The 18,315-nt window shown below is 40.0% G+C and overlaps 1 protein-coding gene across 1 annotated transcript; it reads left to right on the top strand.

Annotated features, from left to right (window-relative positions):
• Nucleotides 1–216: 216 nt before the first annotated feature.
• Nucleotides 217–17,484, top strand: LOC149161343 (F-box/LRR-repeat protein 3-like). Its single transcript, XM_089436943.1, has 7 exons — nucleotides 217–2,009; nucleotides 3,122–3,238; nucleotides 15,644–15,748; nucleotides 15,871–16,264; nucleotides 16,379–16,508; nucleotides 16,606–16,900; nucleotides 17,005–17,484. The coding sequence occupies exons 4-7, from the start codon at nucleotides 15,940–15,942 to the stop codon at nucleotides 17,260–17,262; spliced, it is 1,008 nt and encodes a 335-aa protein (XP_089293069.1). The 5' UTR covers nucleotides 217–2,009; nucleotides 3,122–3,238; nucleotides 15,644–15,748; nucleotides 15,871–15,939; the 3' UTR covers nucleotides 17,263–17,484.
• The last annotated feature ends 831 nt before the right edge of the window (nucleotides 17,485–18,315 follow it).

Genomic DNA, 18,315 nt, shown 5'->3' with positions numbered 1-18,315 from the left:
TAATACTTCATAGAACTGAGTTTAATTGACAGCCATTAGCCAGAGCAATTAAAGAAACAATGTCTTATTTGTTCGGATGGCTAGAGTTCTACTCAGCCGGTGTCCTACTTACGTGAAATATTTCGATGGACCGATTAACGTTTATGTAAAGGAACGGAAATTGAGATTGTGGTAATTGACGGAAATCAAATTACAGAAAAGGGAAAAGTGTAACCGGTGGATTTGATGTTGAGATGGCCTGGTTGAGAAGGACAGTGGGCGGATCTATGAAGAGAGAAAGTATTCCCCGGTGGTACGAGTTGAGAAAATAAATCACGTTGACCTAAGTACAAGTTCAGAGACTTCGCAGAGATCAAACCGAGGACATTGCTGTTGAGTTCCAGCTCTGATAACGAGATAAATGGAGGTCAGGATTACTGCAGAGAAGAAGAGTAGAATGTATGGGTGGTCGTTGCTCGGATTGGAGCCACCCTTAGACTCATAATTTTGAAGCAGAGTTGAAGACAGAGAGTGAGGTCCACACCAAAGTGTAGATCCAGATATGGGTTAGGTTACAGAGAATAACTAAATTCTTATCTGAGGTTTTCCAGAATTTTGAAATCTGATTTGCGTCTGTGTAGATGACTGCAGTTCTCATTTCACATCGTTGAAAATCACAAATACTATTCGAGTTTCAATGAAAAGCTTGATGATTTTGATTTTTATCTGGCAAGGTTTAGGAACCAAATTGAAGTACGTGTTTATTGGGCATCGTCTTTGTCACTGTGGCTTGGGATGTCCGTAGGGCAACTTTCAATTATAACAGTCATTTGGGTAATTGCAGGGTTTCGTTCACAGGTGTCTGACCTCGTCCAATGATTTTTTTTGGCGAAGCCCTCTAGCTGCCTGCCCTTTAGAGGTCGACAAAATATGTCGATCTCTAACTGTCTTGAAGAGAGGACAGCTCGGTCGATACTGGTGCATGTTCTTCTCTGCTCGGGTTACAGTATATACTTGACGTCTGTGTTGGGTTTCAGAGAATGTTTGTTTGGTGCTCTGGTCCTAGAAGAGCCCCAACATCTAAGTCCAGTTTGATAGAAAAACTTCAGTGCAGATTGTGTATGTGTAGACTTCTGAAATCTAAGCCGATTTTTCCACAAAAACTTCAATTGCTGCTTAAGTCTACCTAGAGTTGTAAACTCAGATATTTAGTATCTGCAACATTCGTAAATGTCATATTTGGTTGTGCCTTTAACTGCAAAACCTGATGCGCACACAGAAGGCTTCCGTTATGCTATATATGTGAAGTTATTGCGGAGAATTGGAAAAAATGATGTGACGTTTTTCTGAATCGGAAACTTTTCCTTAATCAGGAGTCTACGATTTTGATATCTGGCAATGGAGAACATTGTTATCCATCGTAACGCATCATTCAGCATTCTTGGTGATGAGATCCTCGTAACTATTCTTGATAAACTACAGGACCCTATAGACAGAAAGTCGTGGTGCCTGGTCTGCAAACATTTTTTTTTTTGGAGGCCAGCTATAGGAAGAAAGTACAATTGATTCGCTCGGAATTGCTTCCGAGAATTTTGAGAAGATACAGCAAGATTGAATGTTTGGACTTATCTCTGTGCTCTCAGATCACAGACGAGGCTTTGGGGCATGTGGCTCATATTATTGGGAATCATTTACTTTCCATCAACCTTTCACAGCTGAGGAGGTTTACCCAGTTGGGCCTTGCTGAGGTGGTTAAGAGTTGTCAGTCTTTGGTCGAAATCGATCTTTCCAATTGCACTGAAATAACAGATTATGATGCAGAAGCCATAGCACAGGCCCAGAAGTTGCAATCTTTGAAACTAGTGAAATGCAAGCAGATCACTGACATAGGTCTCGGATGCATAGCTGTTGGATGCAGTCAATTACAGACATTGAATCTCAAGTGGTGCGTGGGTGTCACAGACCTTGGAGTTGAGCTGGTTGTGGTAAAATGCAAGGATCTACGCAATCTTGATCTCTCTTATTTACAGGTCTGCTCTTAACATAGATCTTAATTTTAAGTTTTGGTTATTCCTTGGGGGTGCTCGGAGCTCCGCTGTGCCTTTAGGTTTCTGTGCTTACATGATAGAGAGAGGCACTTTGACATGATTGCAATACGAAGATGCATTGTTTTATAATAGTGAACTTTATTTGAAAGCATAGTTATGGAAAAGAGAGCAGTCAAACCTCTAAACTTTGTAGCCATGAAAAGTTCGACTATGCATATATTTTTCTAGCAAGCAGTTTTCTGAATTCTGCTTAACCATGTGACAAATGTTAACAGGTTTGAGTAATATTGTTTTATAACAGCAAAAGCCACAGCTTAAGCCATACATTTGTTCTACATGAAATGGCTTACAGGCTCACACATGCAGAAAATGCATCTATAAAGTGCTGTAAATGATATATGCTCATAAGGTGTCTATGAACATCCAGTTCACCACTAAATTGTTACAGTTTTCTTAGAAGTTTCTCTGCAGTTACTCTTGCATTGTTTGATGTTGTCAACCCAGCTTCATTGCTGGACATATCTCCGTTTGCAATGATTCAGCTCATCTCTGCTGAGTTTTAGCCTTTAGGCTGCACTATTGTTTCTAATATGCATAGCTCAAAGGAAAGACAACTATGGATAGTACTATGAGCACCCTGTAATTATGGTTATTTTTATTGTTCCATTCTTTATCTCATAGCACAATTTATCAATCTCAGATCATTTCGGATAATGTTTTTTTAGAAATCCTGATTCCCTTTAAAGAAACTTTTGTTAATTGTGCACTTCTCATTAATAAATTAAAGCAAAAACATTCCTTATCATGCCCAAAGCTGTATTAATACATTTTTAAGGGACATCTTGTGATTCGATCTTAAATTAATGGCAATGTGTGGGTTGGGTTAGACTATATAGAATCTAGATACACAACATAATTGGAGAGGAAGGTAGGGAGTGAGTGAATATGAAGGGTTTGTTACATATTTGTAATTTCATTTTATGTCATCTCAATGATTGGATTTATTTGAATGCTGAAATGGTTTATTATATGTAATTGTTTGACCGGCAATTGTATAGATCCCTACATACTGAGTAGATCTGTTTTTCATGCAGATAACAAACAAATGTCTTGCCTCAATTGAGCATCTAAAGCATCTCGAGAACTTAGCATTAGTCGGATGTGTTGGTGTGGGTGATGATGGCCTTACCTATCTCAGTAAATCTTTGCAGGTATGGAAAAAGAGAAAGAGCATTCCTATTTGTAATTGTCAAAACTTCTTCAGTAAAATGCGTAATTAGTAGCCAACATATTTATCAGTCAGGAGAGATAAGGTCTCTCAAATATCTGTTATTACATTAGAAAAGGGTAGTATAAAATGTCCTGAGATATTATAACAGTCATCGGATTGGACTAGAGATATATTTTCTGCTGTAATCATAGAATTGATTCACGTAGGTGTCTGGCATTATTGTTAGAAAGGAATGATCGAGGCTCCCCAAGTGGCATTAGAGCCTGAATCTCTCTTTCATCATCAAATTCTGCCTTTTCCACTTGTTGCCATTGCAGTATGCCAATTTTATCCACCCTAAGCTCTCCACTATTAATCTCACTCCCCTTTCGTTTCGTTTGTTCCATAATTAATTGCATCCCATATTAGATAAAAATTGCTTCACCATCACTTCTCTACCGTAATTTCCATCTCTTCCACTGTTTTGTTTTCCATTTTTTTTTTCCGTTAGTGTATTTAAACTATTTAAGAGCTCTCAATCTCTGAATCCTGCCTATTTCTAAACTTACTCATTGTATGCCAGCAATCTACAAAAGGAATGAATAAATAAATGGAATATAAATTAAAATAAAAAGTGCTGTCTTCCTTTTTTCCTATGAAGTTTTGTCAACACAGGGCTGAAGGCTATTATAACAATCTACTCATTAAAAATTCAACATACGTGGGAATTGAACTTGGGTGAAGAGGATACTCCCAACCACCCAAGCTAGATCCAATTGACAAAAGGTACCATCTTCCTATTAGCATAACTTTCTCTGTTCTCAATTTTTTTTGTCATTCCTCATACCTATGTTTCTGCATCCTCTTTCCATCTGTTAGTGTGTTGCCAATTGTAATGTTAGTCCACCATTGCTCATATCTCTACGTCATCATACAGCCCTTATCCGGGGCTTTGTGCTTGAGTATCTCTACCAAAATCTCTGAGCAAACTTCTCATGGTATTAACAAGCTGTTGCCAACCGTCTTTTGTGATGCCATTCTTTTATCCATGCTCATGACCTCTCGATGTTCCAATGTTACAGTTGGAGAGGTGACATGAATACTAAAATGTTAGCTCTTTAACATATGAAAACATTGTGAGAAGGTTTTGAACCTTTAACCTCCTTCCAAAAGCATTGAAATACCCAGCCTTTTTTTTTTTTCCTTTATTAATATCACAGAGACATTATTTAACAGCTCACAATTCCCCTGCCGATCAGCTACATGACAAAATGACAGACCTCTTAATAATAGAAGCATATGTAGATAAACTTACCAAGGAGAAACCAACAAAACAACACCAATATATCATAGTCACCCCTGTCCAATGGTTTAGTATGCTCAATGAAAACTAATATTAGAATGAATTTATCCGATTTTGATGGCATTAAGAAGAAAGGCATAGTAAGTGGGTCAATAAAATGGAATAAACTTAATCATCTAGAGTGAGACAAAGAAGATATTACCATTGCTGGAGTGCAATTCGAGATATTGTCTTGTAATTGGTTTATTTAATGGTGAAATGAAACACATTTATTAATGGTCATTTGGCAACTTTTCATTACATGTTTCCTCAGAACACAATAAAGCATAACAAATATTGACATGTACTTAAGTGAGAACAAACATTATATGAAAAGGAAACTTGAGTTTTATAGGAACTTGTGTGCTATTTGGGTCATACTGTATTGTCCCTTCCTAAATTATTTTGGAACAAGATTTATTTCTACATTTTGGGGGCCAATTTTGGTGAAGATGGGACCCATTTGATTTTTGATAGAAGACTTAGGAGTTAGAGACAAGTTAGTTTTATATTATTTTGTTTTGTTAATGATATGTGGGGACCACCCACATAAGAAATACGCACTCCCTAAGCCAATGATTCGAAATGCATGAGAGGGAAGAAACGGCGGGAATAAAAACTCCATGAAAGCTATAAAAGGAAGGCAACACACTTCATTTGGCCTTCTTGGCTTATTGAATTTGATTCTGTTGCTCAAGCTGTTTCGCTGGGTCACTTGCTGTTTAACAAGAGTTTTCCAAGCAGAAAACTCACCCTTTCTTCGGGGGACTTTGAGTGCCACCCTAGAGAGGTTCATCCATTATCATTTGGAGGAGATTTGTAGAGAGATTTCCAGCATTTGTATTCAGTTCGCCCCAACAGTGCATATTTCTGGAGGACACAGTAGTGGATCTAGTGTGGCCATTGCAACATTCTTCCGGAGGGCTATTGCCGGGAGAAATTAGGAGAAGAAGGCTCAATAGATTTGTTGGCTATTGGGTGAGTTTGAGGGCTGAAAGTGACAACAATATTTAGGAATGATTTTGTAGTCTCTATGGCTAGCGCAAAAGAGAGAAATTGGGCATACGTGGGAGATAGAGTTTCAACCATTGGGGCTATTGCTTGCCGGGAGAAATAAGGGAAGTATTAGTGGATTTGATTGCTACATTTCAGGAGTGTTTGGGGAGGATTTTGCTGGTGTATTGGCAGGCAGTGTGCTCCAACAGATTTGGAGGGCCTAAGGTCTTTTGGGAGTCGATTTTGGAAGGTCAAAATCAGGGAAAACCATTTCTGGGTTTTTGACAAGGACTCCAGATATAAATTTGCAGAATTTTCTAAGCATCGGAGGTGGGGTTTTCAGTTGTATCTTTGCAACAGATAGTGCATAATTGTTGGGGACTGCGCAATGCCTTTTTGGGGGTTGATTTTGGAAGGTCAAAACCAGGCCAAACCATTTCTGTGTTTTTCTAGATTTTTGACAAGGACCTCAGAAATAAATTTGCAGAATTTTTTGAGCACCGTAGGGGGGGTTTTTAGCCATATCTTTGCTGCAAATAGTGCATATTTGCCGGGGCAGCACAAAGTAGCAGTTGGACAGTTTCTGGGTTATCATTGCTTCACCTGGGCATTGCTCCGCTTGCCAAAAAAGGCAAGCCCAGGTGTATTCCTTCCATATATTTGTACTCTTGCACCAATTATAATAAAATGGTTCAACTGCTTCCATATTTCTGATTGTTTTGGGTGTTTACTAAATTGTTTTAAAATTTCCTGTGGTGTAAATTTGCTATTTGCTTGCATATCACTGTTTTTCCTATTTTGGAACATTACAGTGGTATCAGAGCCATAATCTTGGCTCAGCCTGTGGGAAACCCTTCGTTCTATGACAAGACCAAAATAAAAAGCTAAGAAATCATGGGATCCAAAGAAAGATTAGAATCAAACAACATGGCAGTAACCTTGAATGAGGTGATTAGGATGCAACAAATGATGATTGATGTGGGGGAAAGTTGATTCATTCCGCAATTGGGAATCAAGACCATTCTCAATTATACAACAAATCCACTATGCCCAAAATTATGGGTAATGCATCAAGATGGCAAGACATGATTGCAATTGATGTGGAGTTATTGGAAGCAAATTGGAGGGCATACCAATCATTAGGTCATGACATTAAGGTGTCCCTCTCTTTTTAGGAGTTCTGTGAACTAAGAGGCATGCACAAACCAATGGGGATTCAGTGGAATTATGCTGGGATGATGGAGAGGATTAAGGAAGAAGACAAGAGAGTAGTTCAAGGGGCCATGGTTGGCAAGGAGACAATTGAGCATACACTTGTTGATGAGATCTCATTCGTTGTTGAGGTATCCATTGATGAGGTATCCTTGGTGGTGATCGAGTTCTCAAGTGATAGTAGTGCACCATAGGTTGATGAGGTGCCAGGAGACATCCCCACTGTTGATGAGGAGCCAATAGGTACATAAGCACCCAAATCTATGACAATGTTGTCAGACGACAATCACCTACAACTGACTGGTGAGCATGTCTTACATGTTGGGTTGTCTATGGAGGAGCAATCAAAGGCTCGTGTAGAGTCCATGATGGATGAGGATGTGCAACCATCCTTTGCGCTAGCCATTGATGAGGGGCATCATAGAGACCATACCTTGGGATTTCAGCACAGTTCGCTTAAGAGGCACACTGATGGGATCTACAATGATTTTAGCTCACCCTTATGCATTGGTTTGAGGGAGGCAGAGTTGTCTAGACATACTAGAGGGGATGACCAGGTTAGCAACACTATTGGGTCACCTTTGCCCTTTGGAGAGAGGGAGACAAAGCTACCTAGTCAGATCTCATGTGTTGACCTGGATAGCGGGATGAGCCAGTCGGAGTTGCACAAGGTGCAACATCCGCATGCCGGGGTTGTTCTATGTGCGGGAGTTCGTGCATTCGATCCCTCTCTTAGGGTTGGATATCGAGAGATTCTGAGTTGGCACCCGGTGGAGTGGAGTGGACTCATGGAGATGGTCATAGTCTGGAGTAAGGCTCAGTGGGAGCTCTTAGACACCGAGGGCACTGGAGGCCCAAGTTGCCACTGGGATCCAGGTGGAGCTCCTTATTCGATATCAGACATGTGGGATGGCTATGCCATTGATTAGGTAGTCGACTTAGTGATTGAGCACATACATTTCCTTGGGGGAATTCCATTCGGCATTAGTAGACAAGTAGTTTGTGGGCAGACTCCGTGGATTGTATTGGCATGTTGGTTGCTCATGGGGTCGCAAGATGATTAGTATTTTCTGGCAAGAGCTGGTTGGAAGAGGTGGCATGGGTAGGCCACCGGATCGGATATTGTATGGAGATTGTCTCCCTTTAAGGTTTAGGACTCTGGGGTCACAGAGCATCGACACAACAAAGATATCCCCTCTAGTAGGAGTGGAGTTAGGGTGCTCAGGTCTACCAGGATGGACGAGGGGACATGATGCGTGTCATGGTGGGGTCACTAGCAGAGTGGCAGACACGTTGGCACATGCGGAATACCATATGTTACAGGGTGGTATCACTGTAGGTAGTGGTACACAAGACTGCATGGTTAGGTCGTAGCGTCTAATGTTATATAGAGGGATGTGACCTGATCAATACGGACCCAATTCTAGGCCATAGCGCCCAGTGGTGTGCAGGGCTATGCAGCGAGGAGCAGTGGACTGCAGAGGAGCATGGAGATGCATGGTAGTATACCACAACATGCCGGTTTACACTATGGGGTAGGAGGAGTGACTCGCATTGCATCGAGGATGTGCGGGGAGTGACATGTGCAGTGACACAGGTAGGACACAAGATGGTACAGACGTAGCTGGGGGTATCTAGTAGTGTACAGGGACAAGTTGCGGCGTACAATGGCATGTCGAGAAGTGGTGGTACTTGGTGGTATGTAGTGACACATGATGCGGCGGAACAGGCTCTTGGAGCGTTGCCTCTAGGGAGACTTATGGACAAGGATAGTAGGTGTACCATTGGATGCAACTCACCTAGGATCCATGAGGACATTGTTGAGCATTTGGGGACACCATGTCTAGTGGAAGCAGGGCCTCGAGGGGGTTATCAACAGATCTGAGGTGGAGAGAGGGTTGTCCATAGGATTACTCTTGAGAATTCCGATAGACTCTTGATCATACTCTTTGGGACATACCCACCCATCATCCTCCAGTGTTGCTTACAGTCGCAGAGGGTTTGTCGTTGCCCTTTGACACTCTCCATTCAGGCAACAGGGCATGGAAGGCTCACCCTAGGCAAGTGGATGAGACACCATGTGTCATGGGCCGAGAGGAGACTCTCCAGTTGAGACACTTGGTAGGTGCATGAGTTGACAGTTACAGGCTTAGTGATGGCATGGTTGATTGTCGAGGTAGCATATGTTCCACCCCTAGGCTCACATTTGGGGAGGTGACCGAGAGGGAGTTACATGGTGCTTTTTCAGTTGGACAGCACAAGGCGTTAGGTGAGCATGAGGTGCGGAGGACGATAGTCCTTGTTGGCAGGATGATGCCTAGGCTTCCAACAGTACCCAGGCACATCATTAGGAGCTGGGATAGTAGATCTTGTTGTGTGATTTGGCAGGCACAAAGCGGCTGGATATTCGCGACACAAGTTCTTGATGCTTGATGCCTACCTATTGGATACCTATAGGAGGCAGAGACGGGGCATAGAGGGGTCCCAACAGCTAGCAACATATCACAGCGGCAGGCAGAGAGGATTGGGGGTTGTGGACCTCCAGTATGGTTATGGGATCCAGTGGATTGGTGGGATACTCCACTCCTTAGTGAGCATGGTCGGGATAACAGGCAGACTGATTCATTCACAGGAAGACACATGGGGGATCACCAAATCCCTCACCATAGGATGAGGCAAATTGTTTCTCAGGATTGGGGCTAGCCATGGAGTGATAGGCGCTGACACTGTTGAGTCGCTTTGGCAAAATTGGCCTAGCCTCGATCATCGCATAGATTATGGCCGAGAGTTATGGGAGAGGAGGCTCTGGTACGAGCATGCTAGGTAGTCAGTCATGACCAGAGTGTCACGATGTTAGCAGGATAGGTTCCTTCTGTGACGAGAAGGGGATTTTGGCATAACAGGGTTGGATTGCATCTTCAGGAGTTTACTCTTGTAGTGCATGAGATGGACTACTCAGTAGGGAAATTTCATGGGGAGTTAGGCAGAGTTCTACACTATGATGCTTTACTTATTGCTAGCATGCAGAGGGCTTCTGGTACCTATATCTGGTTGGATAGCGAGTGGAGCAAGGTGTGCTTCACATTGATTAGGATGGCTTGGGATCTTGGTATCAAGGGATTCCTTCATGTCGGGACAGTGCTGAGATTGGGGATGACTCAATGGTACATTTGGGACCTTGGTATTATTAGTGGTTATAGTGGTGATCAATAGTTAGAGAGGGCACTTGTTTAGGCATTGCTTGAGGACAAACAATTTTTGGCAGGGAGGACTGTAATGTCCCTTCCTAAATTATTTTGGAACAAGATTTATTTCTACATTTTGGGGGCCAATTTTGGTGAAGATGGGGCCCATTTGATTTTTGATAGAAGACTTAGGAGTTAGAGGCAAGTTAATTTTATATTATTTTGTTTTGTTAATGATATGTGGGGACCACCCACATAATAAATACACACTCCCTAAGCCAATGATTCGAAATGCATGAGAGAGAAGAAAAGGCGAGAATAAAAGCTCCATGAAAGTTATAAAAGGAAGGCAACACACTTCATTTGGCATTCTTGGCTTATCGAATTTGATTTTGTTACTTGAGTTGTTTAGCTGAGCACTTGCTGTTTAGCAAGAGTTTTCCAAGCGGAGAACTCACCCTTTCTTCAGGGGACTTCGAGTGCCACCCTAGAGAGGTTCATCCATTATCGTCCAGAGGAGATTTGTAAAGAGATTTCCAACATTTGTATTCAGTTTGCCCCAACAATGTGTATTTCTGGAGGACGCAGTAGTGGATCTAGTGTGGCCATTGCAACATTTTTCCGGAGGGTTATTGCTGGGAGAAATTAAGAGAAGAAGGCTTAATAGATTTTTTGGCTATTGGGTGAGTTTGACGGCTGAAAGTGGCAACAATATTCAGGAATGATTTTGTAGATTTTGTGGCCAACGCATAAGAGAGAAACTGGGCATACATGGGAGATAGAGTTTCAGCCATTGGGGCTATTGCTTGCCAGGAGAAATAAGGGAAGTATTGGTGGAGTTGATTGCTACATTTTAGGAGTGTATGGGGAGGATTTTGCTGGTGTATTGGTAGGCAGTGTGCTTCAGTAGATTTGGAGGGCGTAGGGCCTTTTGGGGGTCGATTTTGGAAGGCCAAACCATTTCCGAGTTTTTCTGGGTTTTTGACAAGGACCCCAGATATAAATTTGCAGAATTTTCTGAACACTGGAGGTGGGGTTTTCAGCCGTATCTTTGCAGCAGACAATGCAAAATTGTTGAGGACTGAGCGGTGCCTTTTTGGGTTTGATTTTGGAAGGTCGAAAAGGCCAAACCATTTCTGGGTTTTTGACAAGGACCTCAGAAATAAATTTGCAGAATTTTCTGAGCACGAGAGGTGGGGTTTTCAGCCATATATTTGCAGTAGATAATGCATATTTGCTAGGGTAGCGCAAAGAAACAGTTGGACAGTTTCTGGGTTATCATTGCTTCACCTGGGCATTGCTCTGCTTGCTAAAAAAGGTAAGCCTAGGTGTATTCCTTCCATATATTTGTACTCTAGCACTAGTTATAATAAAATGGCTCAGCTGCTTTCATACTGTTGATCTCAGACTTTTGTGATCCATATCGATAATCAGTATGTCTTCAGGATTAATCACATGTTATAGAATTGGTCGACGTTTTGAACCAACTAATGTGGTTCATCCTCGGGACAAATGCTTTCATATTTCTGATTGTTCTGGGTGTTTACTAAATTGTTCTAAAATTTTCTGTAGTGTAAATTTGCTATTTGCTTGCATATCATTGTTTTTCCTATTTTGGAACATTACACATACCATATTCTAAGAAGGAATTCTTACGCGTCCACAGAAAATTGAAGCTGTTGTGGGTTGGACTACACCAAAGAATGTCTTGGAAATTAAAGTATCCATTGGACTTGTAGAATTGCACTGAAGATTTATAACAAACTTTTTTGGAATTGCCTATCCTCTAGCATTTGTCAAAAGAAACGGAAAAAAATTGAGTGGATTGCTAAAATTAAAGAAAGATTTAGCAATTAAAGGAGTTTTTCACTTTAATACTTATCTTGTGATTGCTATATCTTGATGAAAATTATAAAATATGCATTGATGCCGATGGTGAAGGTAATGGTGGAGTCATGATGTCGGATGGTTATGCTATCTCATATTCAGGGTTATGAGCAGGTCTTTACTAATATCATAGGAGTTACTATGGAACTTATCATAATTTATATTCTTTGGAGTTGTGCTCCACATGTTTATATTTGGTGTATTAAGGTTTATTTTGTATTGTGTATTTGGTCCATAACTAGTGGTATCAGAGCAAGCAATTCTCAAGCCTACTCCTTTAAGGAGTACCCTTGAGTCTCAGATCCATACATTTGCTAGGGACATCAAAATTGAGCTTCACTTGATTTTTTTGCAAAGAGATACACTTGTATCTTTGATCAAAACTTTAGTAGAATTGGTGCAAGATTCTAGGAGAAACATTCTATACAATATAGGGTTCAATTCTAGTTTTGAAGAGCTACCAAACATGATTATTTGTTGTACACTGTGCATATCTTTTGATTTTGACCCTTAAATTAAGATTTACTGAAAAGAAGAAGCTTGGTAGTGTCCATAGTGAAAATTTTAGAAAAAATGGGGCAAATTTCTAGGAGATATCGTTTTTGCAAGTTAGAGTTCATATCTAGTCCTTAAATTTTGCTAAAAATTGTAGGGTTTAGTAAACTGATGTGTACTTGAAGAGTTTCCAGATTAAAATCTTATGTGACCCAATTAAAGCAGACATTTGAGGGTGTTATAGGTTAAAATTTTAAATCATTTGGCCTGAAAATCAAGGGTTTACAATTTGTACAAGTTTTCTCTTTGAGCAAAGGCTGAAAATAATGATGTTGGTAAATTAGGCATAACTCCACTTTGGAAGATCGAAGTTGAGTGAAACCAATTGCATTTAAGAGAGAAAATTTTAAGTTGCTATAAAGCTAAAATTCATCACAAGCAGACATGATTCTAGGCACCACATTGTCAAACCAATTAGTGTGTAGGATTGGCTAATTGTATAAGGAAGGCAAGAAAATAATAGATTTATTACTAATCATAGCAATGCCCATGGCCTTTTCGCAATCTCTCAAGGTTGGAGCTATTGAGGATTGCAAAGACTAGATTTGCTAGCTATTACCTGACCTTCAAGCGCCTTTTAAAGTTAAGAGAGGCATTGTCTAGCATGGTATCAAGTGTCAGGTATTAAAGGACAAGGTTGCAACTGCATTTGACAGGGAATATTTTCAAGAGGTGGATGACACTGTTCTTGATGGTCAGTTTTGGGCAAGTGTGAAGAATGTTTTGCAGTTCACCAAGCCCATTTATAACATGATTCGTTTTGCAGATATAGATGCGCCGGTGAATGGGGAGGTGTATGAGCAGATGGATAACATGCTAGTACAAATCAAAGATATTGTTCAGCCGAAAGATCCCATCTTGTATGATCATATGCACAAACATGTAGTCAAAAGGTGGGATAATCTTAATCTTCCACTCCATGCCTTGGCATATGTCCTACACCAAAATACTACTATCCATCTTGGTTAGCCAAACCTGCACTTGGGGGTGGGTTTAGGAGAAAGCCCCATACAGATCCATAGGTACAAAATGGGTATATGCTAGCATTAGACAAGCTGGTCCCTGACAGGGAGGAGTGTGCTAGATTGTGTTGAGAATTAAGCACATACTTTAGTCAAAGTGGAGTGTTTGGTTCTTTGCATGCAATTGATGATAGAGATAGCTTGGATCCTATTGAATGGTGGAACATGTATGGCTCTGGGGGACCTTTGGCAAAATTGGCAGTTAAAGTGCTTTCATAGGTGGTTAATACTTATTCTACAAAGAGGTGTTGGAGCACCTATAGTTTCATCCACAATGTCAAAAGAAACCGCCTCAATGAAAACCGGGCAGAAACCTTGGTTTTTGTACACTGCAACTTGAGGTTGTTGACAAAGTGGGCTCGATTTGATAGAGCATATATCACTTGGGACAACAACCCAGAGGAGGACAATTTGGAGGATGGAGCCTTACATTTAGAACAATTGGAAGCATAACTTTTGGACGATGAGGATGAAGCAACAACAACAACAACATCAACAACCATGCCACCCCCATCATCCACTAGCAGTGCTCAAGTTGCACTAGCTTTTCTGCCACCTCCATCTACAACGTTGCGTGGATGTCATTTGCCTTTTGGTTCTGGATGTGGTCATCCGACTGTGCGGGAGGAGACTCCCATTGTTCATAGATCATGAGAAAATAAATTACAAGTTTCTCTTGGAAAGAAGAAATTTTAGTAGATAGTAATTTTACTTGTCTTTTCTAGTTTCTAGTATTTTCTATAACTATTGACTCTTTCGTATTTATTAGGGTATTTTTTGTAAACAATATATGACAATGTAAGTTCGAAGTTTGAAGTTGGCAATTATAACTCATTGGTAATGAGTTATGAATATGATGCCTCGTGAAAGTTGAAACATTTCATTTCATGTTTGATATTTTTTGCTATTGTTTGGTAATGGTTACAAGTACAACTTTAGTGATGACAAATGTTATATATTGAATTTTGAAACTTTGAAACTTTAAGATTGATGAGTATTGAAAAGCTAGATGTTGTAACTTGTGGACTTGTGGTTGATGAGGATTATAACTAGTAAATGATTGATCTTATATGGTTTAACCCATGTTTTTATGCTTTTTATAACTAATTCATTATTCCACATGCTTTTGTTGACATATATGCATCAAAATTTATAAAAATATATATTATATAAAAAATGCTCCCTAAACCGCTCCTGACCTGGAAGCTTCTGAAAATTGTCACTCTTGTTCTTGCTTCTGCCCCCGCATCCAAGCAGCCTTGGTGCCGACGATGACAGTTCTCTAATTATTAGCAAACCTTGTATTCTTTTTTTTGTCGAGATCCCATGTTTTCAAGTTGCTTGCTCTACATGATACACCTGTGCTTGTACCTCTTGTTTTTCCTCTTTATAGTTGACATTGGACAATCTAATATTTTATTTCTTCCAAATTCTTCATAGGCCCAAAGCTCTATATTTGAAGCGAAATGATTTTGCCATTGCTAGATTGTGGTTCTTTTGATGTATTTTGAATATCGTTTTATTCCTATTGGAATATCATTCTTGATGTTAGGAAGTACCATCCATAGAAATGATTGCCTGTAATGGAATTTCTTTGTTAGGAATGTCTGTGGGTTCCTTGAGTATGCTTCTAAGGATTCATTATTATCATTATAACGTTAATGACTAACCAGAAATTACAGGTTCAAAAATGAATCAATTACAATACAAAAGGTACTAACATCTTACATAGTTATAGTCAGTTGCCATAACTGTGCCCGAGAAACTGAGCATAAATTAAAAATTTGCATTGACAAGAAATGCAAGCTTGACAAAAAAATGTACACTATAATCTTGGCTTGCAAGAAACTCTTCAGCCTTTAGCAGTTCTCACAATATGGGCCAGTTAAGCCCTCTTCATTATCTGTCTCCTATTTCTTGCAAAAGTTGTGGATCTTTTCATTCACGTTTGCTCTATTATGTGGAAGGTTGCTGAGCTGTAGTTAACTTGACAGTTATGTTCTTTATTAAGGACTTATTATGCTTCATGTATTGTCAATTTAAGATATTTTATGTGATTCGCTTATATGTTCTTTATCAAGGGTTCATTTCTGATCGGGCATTGGCAAAGAAAAGATATTTTAGAGACTGCAGAAGAATTGGACACTTGATACCTTATCTATTCTATCTGGATTCTGGAGTGACATGTAGCTGGTTCTATTTTACAGAGACTTGATGTTTCGAAGTGTCGGAATGTCAGCTGCACAGGAATAATTTCCCTTGCAAGTGTTTCCTCACACTTGTGCCAGCTTACTCTTGCCTATTGCATACCAGTAAGTTTCTGATTAAAGTTTGACAGAAGCTTTTAGCTTTGTGGCTGTGAAGTACTAAAGTGCGTAGTCTTCATTGGTGAGAGTGATCTATTTTTTATAATTTCATACTTTATGATTTGCAGGTTACAAATGCACTTCTTGCCAGCTTTCAACATTTTGACAGACTGCAAACAATCAAATTTGATGGCTGTATGATTTCTAGGACCGCACTTGAGTCTATTGGGAAAAGTTGCAAGTCTCTGAGGGAAATAAGCTTAAGCAAGTGCATTGGAGTCACAGATAATGGAATATCTGCAATCGCGGCATGCTGTACAGAGCTGAACAAGTTAGACCTCACCTGCTGTCGTGACCTAACTGACATTGCTATTAAGGCTGTTGCGACATCATGTAGATATCTCTCCTGCCTCATGATGGAATCCTGTGGCTTGGTTACGGAAAGAAGTTTGACTATGCTAGCAGAGGGATGTCCTTTACTTCGAGAACTTGACCTTACCGACTGTCGCATAAACGATAAAGGTTCCCTAATTTTTTTTAGCTATGAAAAAGAGACTTAATAGTAATAGGGTTACTAGATTATGAAGATTTTCTCTCATTATCTTCTGTTCTTATATATCACATCTGTTCATGCAGGATTAAAATCCATTTCTAGGTGCTCTGAATTGATCACATTAAATCTAAGATTATGCTTAAATATATCTGCCGAGGGGATCATCCATATAGGAGCCTCTTGCTCAAATCTCCAAGAACTTGATTTGTACCGGTACATATTATTTGAGTCCACCAGTTACATCTTTGTGTTAGTGTTGTCTGGACTTTGAAGATGTTTGCAGCTTACTAGTGGAAATTGTTTATATCAGATCTGTAGGAATTCGTGATGCTGGATTAGAAGCAATTGCTAATGGTTGCCTGAGGTTAAGGAGTATTAATCTTTCATACTGCATAAATGTCACTGATTATGCAATGAAATCTCTCTCCCGATTGAAGAAACTTCATAATCTTGAAGTTCGTGGTTGTCCTGGCATCTCATCTGCTAGTCTTTCTGCAATAGCATTAGGATGTAAGCGGTTAGTTGCATTGGATGTCAAAGGTTGTCACAATATTGATGATGCAGGAATATTGGCAATAACTAACTCATGCCAAAATTTACGACAGGTTACACATTTAGTATTAGGGAGATGCAATTTTTTGGTTCATATTGCCTGGCATATCTGTTGGATGATGACCTTTTATAATTGCAACATGTTGTATCTTTGCAGATAAATCTCTCTTACTGCCCAATCTCAGATGTTGGGTTGTCGACATTGGCCAGGCTTAGTTGCTTGCAGAATATGAAGCTGGTTCATTTGAAGAATGTAACAGTGAATAGTTTTGCATCGGCTTTGCTGGATTGCGAGAGTTTAAAGAAACTCAAGCTTTTTGAAGATTTAAAGTTCATTTTACCACGCAGTCTAATTGAGTGCTTGGAAGGCCGTGGGTGCATTATTCGTTGGATGGATAAGCCTTTTGTGATTTAATTTGCATATATTGTATATGATCCAATACTGGAGGTTTTTAGAAAATGTACTATGTATCTGAGAACTTTTTCATAGGAACATCATGTTGCATACAGAAAGCACATTCATGAATGCTTGGAAATTTTCTGATCCTATTGTACTCTGAATTTTATGGGCTTTAGCGCATAATGCAAAATTTCAGATAGAAGGCATCTTGTAAGATGGAAATGAACAACTTTACATTGAAGAGATGGGTTTGTAACTTTGTTCCTTAATGATATTTTTTTGGTTACAGACTGGAGGTTTTCCCTTTACAGTGTGGGAAGCCAGCCTCCTTGCTAGAAACCCCTGCTAGTGCGAGAAGTCCACTACCAGTACTTGGACTTGAACCTTTGACCTTCCAGAGCCCCAGCACAGTTCTTTTCTTATTATTTTCCCGTTGAAGTTTAAGTCAGAGGCTGTACCTCCATGATTTGAGTTCCCTGGGCAGTCATAAGTTACCTGCTATCTGTGACTTTGGGGCTGTACCTTTCAGTGTATCCAGGACCATCCTACAGTGTGAGAAGCCAGCCACCTTGCTGGAAACCTCCACTAGTGTGAGGAATCCACTACCAGCACTGGGACTTGAACCTGTGACCTTACAGAGCCCCAAAGGTCTAGAGGAGGGTGTTTTACCAATTCACCTATTGGCCTAAATGCGTGTTTCTGGTATCACTACTCATGAAATTTTCTTGCATGACATTTGGGGTTTATCACCCATCTCCAAGAGTATTATACAATTATTTATGCTTTGCTTTTTAACTATGTTGCACTGGTTTTGGGGACCGAGGAATGGCGGGGATGGGGATGAGTCCCTGCAACGGCTAGAGCACACCCCCAAATTTTCAGGGGACCGGGGGGTTGGGGATGGCAATATATATATATATATATATATATATATATATATATATATATATATATATATGCAGAATTCAATATTAACATTTGTAGTTGTTTCAAGCTAGTATTATGCACAACCCTTACGCTCGCCTTTGAAAATCTCAAACAATTTGAAAAGGGGTTGAGTGACATTCC

This window comes from Pinus tabuliformis, chromosome 5_2, assembly GCF_031772625.1.
Source record: "Pinus tabuliformis cultivar Carrire ecotype Pingquan chromosome 5_2, CPIR1, whole genome shotgun sequence".
NCBI classification, from domain to species: Eukaryota; Viridiplantae; Streptophyta; class Pinopsida; order Pinales; family Pinaceae; genus Pinus; species Pinus tabuliformis.
The sequence above is the reverse complement of the archived record's forward strand: the minus strand, read 5'-3'. Positions and strand labels throughout refer to the sequence as shown.

Bases quoted from the DNA above. Each gene is read 5' to 3' on its own strand.
- LOC149161343 (XM_089436943.1), top strand. From the start codon at position 15,940: ATGATTTCTAGGACCGCACTTGAGTCTATTGGGAAAAGTTGCAAGTCT. The intron at 16,265-16,378 runs GTTCCCTAATTT...CTGTTCATGCAG, and splicing joins CTGTCGCATAAACGATAAAG to GATTAAAATCCATTTCTAGG. The intron at 16,901-17,004 runs GTTACACATTTA...GTATCTTTGCAG, and splicing joins CATGCCAAAATTTACGACAG to ATAAATCTCTCTTACTGCCC.